At 43.0% G+C, this 9,464-nt stretch overlaps 1 protein-coding gene across 1 annotated transcript in view; it reads right to left on the reverse strand.

The window, feature by feature from the left end:
- The window catches only part of RPS6KA2 (ribosomal protein S6 kinase, 90kDa, polypeptide 2), a 244,302-nt gene that overhangs the window by 39,635 nt on the left and 195,203 nt on the right, over positions 1-9,464 (reverse strand). The window contains exon 12 of the mRNA XM_015428014.1: positions 2,181-2,283. Coding sequence (XP_015283500.1) covers positions 2,181-2,283 — 103 coding nt within the window. The remainder of the gene's footprint in view (positions 1-2,180; positions 2,284-9,464) is intronic.

Raw genomic sequence — 9,464 nt, forward strand, 5'->3', positions numbered from 1 at the left:
GGGGGGGGGGCTGGGTCCAGAAATATATGTCTGCTTTTACTGCTGATGATGATGCCTCCCTGAAAGCGTTGCCAGATTGTGTCCGTAGCCCTGAAGGTCTGATTTATTCTGGAGACAAACTGTATGTGCCTATTTCGATGAGGAGGGAGGTGATGGATTCTGCTCACGGTTCGAAACTGGCAGGGCATTGGAGTTTTGTGAAATCTCTGCAACTCATCCGCAGACAGTTCTGGTGGCCACAGATGCGCAAAGACCTCTTGACTTTTGTTCGATCCTGCCAAACCTGTGCCTTAACTAAACCCAGAGTGGGCAAGCCTCCTGGCCTTCTGCAGCCACTCCCTACCCCATCGAGACCGTGGGAAGTGGTGTCCATGGACTTTATTACTGACCTCCCTGCGAGCAAAGGGAACACTGTTATTTGGGTGGTTGTTGATTTATTTTCTAAGCAAGCTCATTTTGTGCCTTTTCCTTCCTTGCCTACAGCTCAGAGGTTGGCGAAATCGTATATGTCTCACGTGGTGAAAATTCATCAATTACCTGCTAAATTAATTTCCGACAGGGGGACCCAATTTGTTTCGAAGTTTTGGAGGGAACTTCTTTCCATTTTAGGGGTGGAACAAGGCCTCAGCAGCGCGTATCATCCTGAGACTGACGGACAAACTGAACGAGTTAATCAGACCCTGGAGCAATATCTTCGTTGTTTTACTAATTATCAACAGAATGATTGGTGTGAGTTGTTGCCTCTCGCTGAATATTGTTATAACAATACTGTCCATAGCTCCACGGGCATGTCTCCTTATTACAGCAGTTTCTGGTGGGCTGGCATCAGATTCTACAGCATGGGCTCCTCGCATGTGGTTTGTGGCATCTCATGGTACTTGAATGTCACAGAACAAGTTAGAACCTATTTTAACTTGACCTATATTACTGTAGTTGCCCCAGGTGATATAAGTGATGATTGGCTATAGAAATTTGAGGGGGGGAAAGTATTTAGTATATTATTGACCTAATGTGTGAATATGTTTTCAGCCTGAGATAAGATAGGAGTGTTTTTTGTACCAGCACCGCAATGTCAGAATCCCATGCAGAAAAAGAGCACAGGTATAAACAAGTGTTGCATTCAGACTAAACTGGCGATTCCCACTGATTCCTCTTTCTCACTTCAGAGCCCCCTCATGTTATTTCTCAGAGTCTCCTATCCTCCAGGAGCAGCATTTTGTAGAGATCAGTGGAGGAAGCAAGGCCTTATACTGAATCAGACCTTTGGTTCATCCAAGTCAGTACTGTCTACTCAGACTGGCAGTGGCTCTCCAGGGTCTCTGGCAGGGGCCTTTCAGATTACCTACTGATTGCTCCTTTTAACTGAAGATGCTGGGGCTGAACCTGGAACACTTCTGGAAGGTAAAATATGTTGTGTTTTAAGGAAAATCTAATAAAATGCCATCATATTTTACCTCCTAGAAAATGGGGGAAATGATGTAGGGGTAAAGGAACAAAAGCCCCCTACCCAATCTGACATGGGTCCCTGAGGCTGGCCCGTAGCTAACATGGGGCCCACGGGGCCTGGCCCCCTAGTGTGTCTTCTGGGCCCCCTCCCTGTCGGGCTGCCCCCAAAGTGCTCCAACTTACCACCTGCACTGTACTTTCATTTAATTAACTGGTGGGCCCCCCTCCAGAGGCCCCCTCCCAAAATATTCCCTAGCTACAGGGCTGCCCTGAGGACACAGTAAGTTAAAAAAATGCTGGGTGCTGTGTACATGGTACTCCCAGTGTACTGTGTAGTTTGGGCCTGAGTTTTCTGTGTCTAAATTTTAGTCTCTGAGGCATCTGTGGAAGCACACTATACCAGCTGATACTTGAGATCTAGACAGATCCAGCATTATTTTGAGGAGTTTAGAATAAACTAAAAACTGTTTGACAGTATACTGATGGACTGTTTGTTTCTCCAGAGTCATTTAGTCATAATATTCTTAGGAATAAACTGGAATTTCCTTATATTTCTTGCTTTGAAATGAATGACTGGGAGGAAGGTACTATGGTTTTCAAAATACATTTAGACATTTCATAATTATCTTAAATTTCACTGTTTGCATTAACATCCCACAAAACTGTATGTACATTTGATGAATTAAGCTACAGATGTGTTTCTCTTCCCTTTTCTTGTCACATTCTGTGGTTACCTGTTGGTGTCCGTGAGGTGAATTCAGGGTCAAAATGAAACGTGTCCTCTGGCCTTCCGACAGCAGGTTTAAATGGTGGCTTGATTTCTCTCCTGTAGAGCTTCTGTAAAATAAAAAAGGTTAGAATGGTCAACAGCCTGCATAAAATAAACCAAGCCTCAAAAATGATGTTTTTGTATACCCACTATATCCTAAAAAAAACCCCTTAAGAACAACTCCAGAAAAAAAGGCACCTTGGACCAACGCTCCCTCTAAGCTGTGGAATCTTGTGAGCTACTGGCACTAAATTTGTGAGCAAGCAATTTGGCTACTGCATAAATTAGTTTGCTCTGTGTGAGCAAACTAATTGTGTGAGCCGGAGGCTAAAAAACTTTGACCTAACTCACAGTAACTCAGCTTAGAGGGAACACTGCCTTGGACTCACTTTTTTGGCACTATGCAGAGAAGCACATCAACAGATTTGTACTTTTAATATACTGTCCCTTGCTCTTATCAAACAATCACCTGAAATACAGCCATTTACCACTTACTGGGTGCATTCAGACGCGCCGTTTGATCTGGTGTCATGACCGTTCAGCAATGGATTTTATATGCACGATCACACAGTCAACATCTGCCTCCTGTCCCCAGCCATTGGTTTCCGGCTCAAAACCCCTTTAACCCGGAGTATTTTGTTACCAGGTCCCAAAGTGGTGTTTTCTCAGCTCTCCCATTTAAAGCCGCATTTTCCCCCTGTGTGATCGCTCCTCTGGTTTAAACCCCCTCCCACTCGAAAGCTGCCCGAGGCTTTTGCTTTTCACCTGCCATTTTTTGTATGTGTCGGCGGTGTGCACATAGGCGCAGCTTTGCTACCGTGTTTAGAAAACCGACATTTAAACAGTCACTTGTTTTAGCGTTTAGATGAGTTCGGGATCTCACGGAGGCCATTTTTGGGTCAAACGTTTAAAGGGAAGTCTTTTGTTGAAGGGGTTGGATTGATTCACCCTGGTGGTTCTGTGCAGCACCATGGTAGTTTCACCCCATTCTATGGATGAGTGCCTATGCGCATGCGCAAACCGAAAGAAAAAAAACGCAGGCGACACACGCTCCCACACGTCGGTAGTGTAGACAACGGGGAGCGATGTGACTGCGTGGTGAGGCGGGATAAGGGAGGTGTCAAAAATTATCAAAAATAATCGTGTCAGAACCAGAGCAGTTTAAACCGCTCTCAGCACGCCGTCTGAACGCACCCACTGTTTTCTTTCTGTACACACAAAAGAACTTGGGGAATGATATAACAGCTGAACACTAATGATCCTAGTGGGATACTTTTTTTTTTGCCCCAGCCAGCCCTCACATACTGGGACTTAAAAAAAAAAAGAAGTATCATTAATTTTGCAAAGGAAAAGTGATGCAGGGAAGCACTGGGCTTCACTGGAGAACATTTAACATGCCATAGACTGATGTGTTGTTGTTGTTCAGTCACACAATCGAGTCTGACTCTTCGCAACCTCATGGACCACATCACGCCATGCCCTCCTGTCTTCTGCCATCCTTCAGAGTTTGCTCAATTTCATGTTCATTGCATCAATAACAATGTTTAACCATCTCATCCTTAGCCTTCCTTACAGTCCAACTCCCGCAACCATACATTCCAACTGGGAATACCATCGCTTTGACTATACAGACTTTTGTTGGCAGGGTGATGTCTCTACTTTTTATTATGTTGTGTAGGTTTGCCATAGCTTTCCTCCCAAAGAGCAGGCTTCTTTTAATTTCATGGCTGCAGTCACCATCTGCAGTGATCTTGGATCCCAGGAACATGAATTCTGTCACTGCTTCCATGACACCCCCTTCTATTTGCCAAGGAGTGATGGGGCGGGATGCCATGATCTTCATTTTTTTGATGTTGCATTTCAAGCCAACTTTTGTGCTCTCCTCTTTCACTCTTAGCAAGAGGCTCTTTAGGTCCTCTTCACTTTCTGCCATTAGATTCCACTGGAGAAGAAATTGGCAACCCTCTCCAGTATCTTTGCCAAAAAAAAACCCCAATGGACAGTAACAAACAACTGATAAGTGCTTGCGGTCAAAAGATAACCTTACATGATCAATAAATATAGATGTCTGAAACAGGCTGTGTTGGAAAACACACTGATTTTGAAACCACAAACACATATTTTATTGGGCCACATTTCACTGCCCCAACATACAATGAAATTTGGCATGGGTAATGAATATAACCCCAATGTAAACTGAGTAAGTTGTTTTATACTTTTATCATAGGGGAAGGTAAGAGGACTGCCATTTATATCCCAGTGTTGAATCCATCTTCCTTTGAGCTTAGTGGAACTGTACAAGTCAAAGAAAGTTTTGATTTGTTTAGCTGTATATTCACATGAAATTATTTTGCAAAATAATTGCTGATTTTGTTCTGTTGAGTAATTTACCCATGGTCTACTAGATACAGGGATAAACAGTCTTTCATACAAAGTGTTCCCCAACCACATTTTACCTTTGAAACAATATTCCTGCAAGGCCCAATTCAATGCTAATAGTGGAGAACCACACTTAAAATGATAGAAGGGGTAGTTTTCTAGAGGAGAGGATCACTGTGTAGCCAGAACCCTTTTTAAGAGGGAGCAATCGCCTCAGGCCTCACACATGGACAAGGCCACACCGACACTCACAAATAATTCTGTATTTCAGTGTTTGAATCCTTTTCCTTCTAAGACAAGAACAGTAGTCAGTGAAATTGTAACCCCAGATCTGGTAGGCTTGCCAACTCTGGCTTGGGAAATTCCTGGCGACTTGAGAGTGGTGCCTGGGGAGGAAGCTTGCCAGAAACATAATGCTCTGAAGCTGCCATTTCTTCCTTTAGGGGAACTGATCTCTGCAGTCTGAAGAACAACTGTAGTTTCAGAACTGCAGGTCCCACCTAGAGATTGGAAACCTTTGGGCTGAGTTATTCCAGTAGTTAGGATTTGCCCCATGTACCAGTTACTGGGCCACTGACTTCAGTGGAGAAATATGCTCTTAATTGTCTGACTGATCTGCATATTTAATCAACAAGTAGCACAATAAGACCTTTCCTCCTCCTTGCCCACAGAGTTCCAAGTAGCCCAACAGCTTGGCTGTTACCATGGCTGGCAGGAGGGTGTGATGGAGACATTGCCCCTAACCAGTAGTACAAGGAATACTTATTGGCTCAGCTCAAGTTCACAATAGGCAATATTACCAACTGTTCTTGAAAAACAAATCAAGGTTCCCAAACCAATGAACAATGGGAAAATTCTTTTTGATGAAGAACTGTACCTTGCTAGTAAATCCAATACTCCTTTTAGTTGATTTTCCAATTTCTGAGACATAAAATCTTAATACAGTGCTTTATTATACTCTGGAGTTAAAATATAGTCTTTTAAAAAGTTTATAGTGATAATTATTTAATTTAATGTGAGAAAAAGGCAGTGACGCTGCTATAAGAAGGAAACAAGGGGCTCAAATGACCATTCAGCCCCCAGGCCCTCATGGAAATCTTCATGCACAACATTTAACAGTCAATCCTGTCAGCTGTGATGTTTGGAAAGATGGAACAAAACCTATGCTTTTCAGAGCTTTTGCAAAGTTGGGTACATTGCAGCACACATAAGTTCTCCCCCCCCCCCCTTTATTTATTTATTTTGCGTGTACCATTGAATTGCCTTTCTTTTCTTTCTGCACTGGGGACACTGTGGTTTGCCTCCTCCTCCCCAATCTCCCTTTAAACTTGTAGGAAACTAACAAGCATTTGAGATCTCTTGGCAATTAAAGCAATTTCCTTTTGCACTTCAAAGGTGGCTGATCAGAGAGTAAATGGAGCCGTTTACTTCTTTGAACACAGAGAGAAAGCTGTCTTGCTGATCACATGTATGGATGGAGAGAGGAATAAACCTCTGCAGCTCTTTTTACAGTTTAAAACACCACCCTGTAATTTTTTTTAACCTTAACCTCCCCTACTTGAGGAGCGGAGAACACAAACCTCACCGTACTGAAGAGACAGGGGTGGAATTTCCACCGTGGAAGTGAGAAGGGAGAAAGTGCGGGAAACAGGTGGCGTGTGGGATAGTGTCACTTCCTGTCCCTGTTCTGTCATTCAGGTGCTTAAAATAAAATAGCAAATGGACAGAGGGGGAAATAATGGGCGGTGCTTAAAACCACGCGTCAAGAGTTCTTCAGCGTGGTGAAACCGGCACAGTCAAAAGACATGCCACAGAACAGGTTTCGAGAAACGCAGAGCAAAACAATGACGACAGCACTCTAGATACAGAGTCCTGCTAAACACATGTAGACTCAAAATTACCAGTGCGGTAAATAAGAAGTGACATTGGGATGTGATGCAGAAGGTAACAACAGGATGTGCTCTGAATCTAGGGCAAAACACAGATGCAGAAAGGGACTAAGGGAGGGGGGGTGGTCATCGGAGAAAGGAGCTTCCAGGGAGCAAGCAGAAAGGCTCTCTAGAAATGGAGTCTTCTGGTTAACAATCTTAATAAAGTACTCTTAACTACAGAATAAAGATTTTGCATTATTTACCAGCCAGATAACACAACGAGTGGGACCATTCCTGGGTTCCCTGATATAAATGAGTCATGTAGCACACTTCTGTTTTTTACGTGCTTAATCTGTATAGGAGTTCACATGTGAAAGCCAGATTAGGGTCAAAAGACTGTTAAACAATAACACTGAAGACTTGAAAAAAAGATTAATAACTTTTGTTGCCCTTAAATTATTCTTAGTACTGTTTCGTATTTTCTTACACCAAGCTAGTTGTTTTGACAGCTGTCAAAAAGACAGTTGAGAATTCCTTTCTTTTGAAAGCTGAAAGCTGGATTCTGATTTTACTGAAATATTGTTGTCTGAACAATTTTTCTATTACACATTTTCTTGCACAGAGCTTTGCCTCTTGCCATGACATATGACAAATAAATTACTCAGGACACTATTGTAAGTTTGACTACCAGTTATTTTTCATCCTGACATACTGTGAATAAGGAATTGCCCAACGCAGTCACATTTGAACATTTAGTGGCACACTGTTTGAATTTTTAAAATAAATAGCAAAATAAGACACAAAGATAGAAATACTTTTCTCTCTGTGTGTGACAGTCATAAAAAACAAAAAATTGTTAATTTAATTAAACACTATTAATCATTTCCTGCACTGGGCATTCAGTACAGAAATAAATGCATGGTTTGAGGAACCGAAGGACTGAAGCTTCTGAACAGATACAAAGCTTACTGGGATATATGTGCAAAGGCCAGATCAAGGGCAGGGCAAGCAGACAAGACAAACCCCCCCCCCCCTTGAGCTCTATCTCACTCTGCATTGATTGAACAAATTATTTGATGACTTTTAAAGTCCTCATATGCCTTCCAGAAACAGGAAAATGCTTCAAAGGCCAATGATGCACAGTGATGCATAAAAGCTGTTCAGGTCAATGACACTGGAATAGATTTCTAGGAAACAAATATTTCTCCTTGATCCAATCCTACGTGCAGACAAAACAATGAATTTGCTTCTAAGAAGTCATCTCTGAACTACTACACTGACAAAGTGGTACTGTCAGCATCAGTTTAGAGCTATGAATCACTTTTCCATTTCTGTGTTAATAAGCACATATTAACTCATTTCTATTTTATTCCCAGTAGTCATGTATGGCTGCAAGAGTTGGACTATAAGGAAGGCCGAGCACCGAAGAATAGATTCTTTTGAACTATGGTGCTGGAGAAGACTCTTAAGAGTCCCTTGGACTGCAAGAAGAACAAATCAGTCAATCCTAAAAGAAATCAACCCTGACTGTTCCCTGGAAGGCCAGATAATGAAACTGAAGCTCAAATACTTTGGCCACCAAATGAGAAGGGAGCACTCACTGGAGAAGACCCTGATGCTGGCAAAGATTGAAGGTAGCAGAAGAAGGGGACGGCAAAGGATGCGATGGTTAGTGTCATCGATGCAACAAACATGAAGTTGAGCCAACTTCAGAGGACGGCGGAAGACAGGAGGGCCTGGCGGGAGCTGGTCCATGGGGTCGCAAAGATTCGGACTCGACTGTGCGACTGAACAACAACAATTTTAATCTAGGTTGATCTCAATGATTATTATATCTCTTAAGCAGCAAAACTGGGGAGAAGTCTTTCTCCTTTGCAGAAGGGTGTGTCTGCAGTTGGTTTTCTTTCAGGATGAAAAGTGCTCACTGACTGCATTATATCCAGCCAATGTTCCCTCTAAGCTGTGGAGTCTTGTGAGCAAAAATTCTATTTTGTGAGCTGCTGGCATTAAAGTTGTGAGCAAGCGATTTGGCCGCTCCATAAATCAGTTTCCTCTGGAGTCGTCTTTCCTGAGCTAAGACAAAAAATTGTGAGCCGGAGGCTAAAAAACTGTGAGCTAGCTCACACTAACTCAGCTTAGGGGGAACACTGGCCATGACTACTCAGCATGTGCTGGTCTCCTGCCCACCTACATAAACAATAAGGAGTTGTTCAGGAGGGCTTTTCTATAAAGGTAATAGGGTTCTAGTATAACAGAATCATTCAGGAAGGCACTTTGTAAAGGGAAAGAGACTGTGGACTACACCACTATGTTAGGGCTGCCAAGTGGGGGCGGGTGGCAGGTAAACTCCCACTTTGGAGGTCCGATTTCCGACGCTGTGGAATCGGGCCCCGGGGCGAACCCCACCCCTGCGTGCGCATCACCAGGAAGTGATGTGGGCACGCCGGGCACGCTGGGTGCGGGGCCACAGCCATACAAGGGAAAATGCTATGGTTTTCCCTTGTATGGCCGTGGCCCCGCCCCCAGCATGCACATATTCCCCTGTTGTATCATTGATTTCTACTGGTGTAATATCATGTTCTGCATTGTATCTGCACTCTGCAACATGTATAATATCCTCTGCTTATTCTGACTACTGTAATCCTAGTCCTAGGACATTACTTATTAGATGTCTCATCATAATGATTGTATTGATTTAAACTGTGTAATCCACTTTGAGTCTCAGTGAAAAAGGCAGGCTATATAGTAAATAATTTTTTTAAAAGACAAAAATGAAGCTGGCATGGCCACAATGCCCACACAATCCAAGGGACAATGCCAGCATACCTTCATTTTCCTTTGGGCATCTTCCAAACCAGTTTACTGCTAACATGCTGAACCAGCACCAAGAGAAGCTTTCATCCTATTAACACACAGCCCAAGTGAATTTGATAAAAATAGCATCTCTACCAAGGGTGTGTCAACAGTCAAAGCTGAAATGGTTGCAGAATTTAGCAGGG

The sequence above is a fragment of the Gekko japonicus genome, unplaced genomic scaffold (genome assembly GCF_001447785.1).
Source record: "Gekko japonicus isolate JY-2015 unplaced genomic scaffold, Gekko_japonicus_V1.1 scaffold1020, whole genome shotgun sequence".
NCBI lineage: Eukaryota > Metazoa > Chordata > Lepidosauria > Squamata > Gekkonidae > Gekko > Gekko japonicus.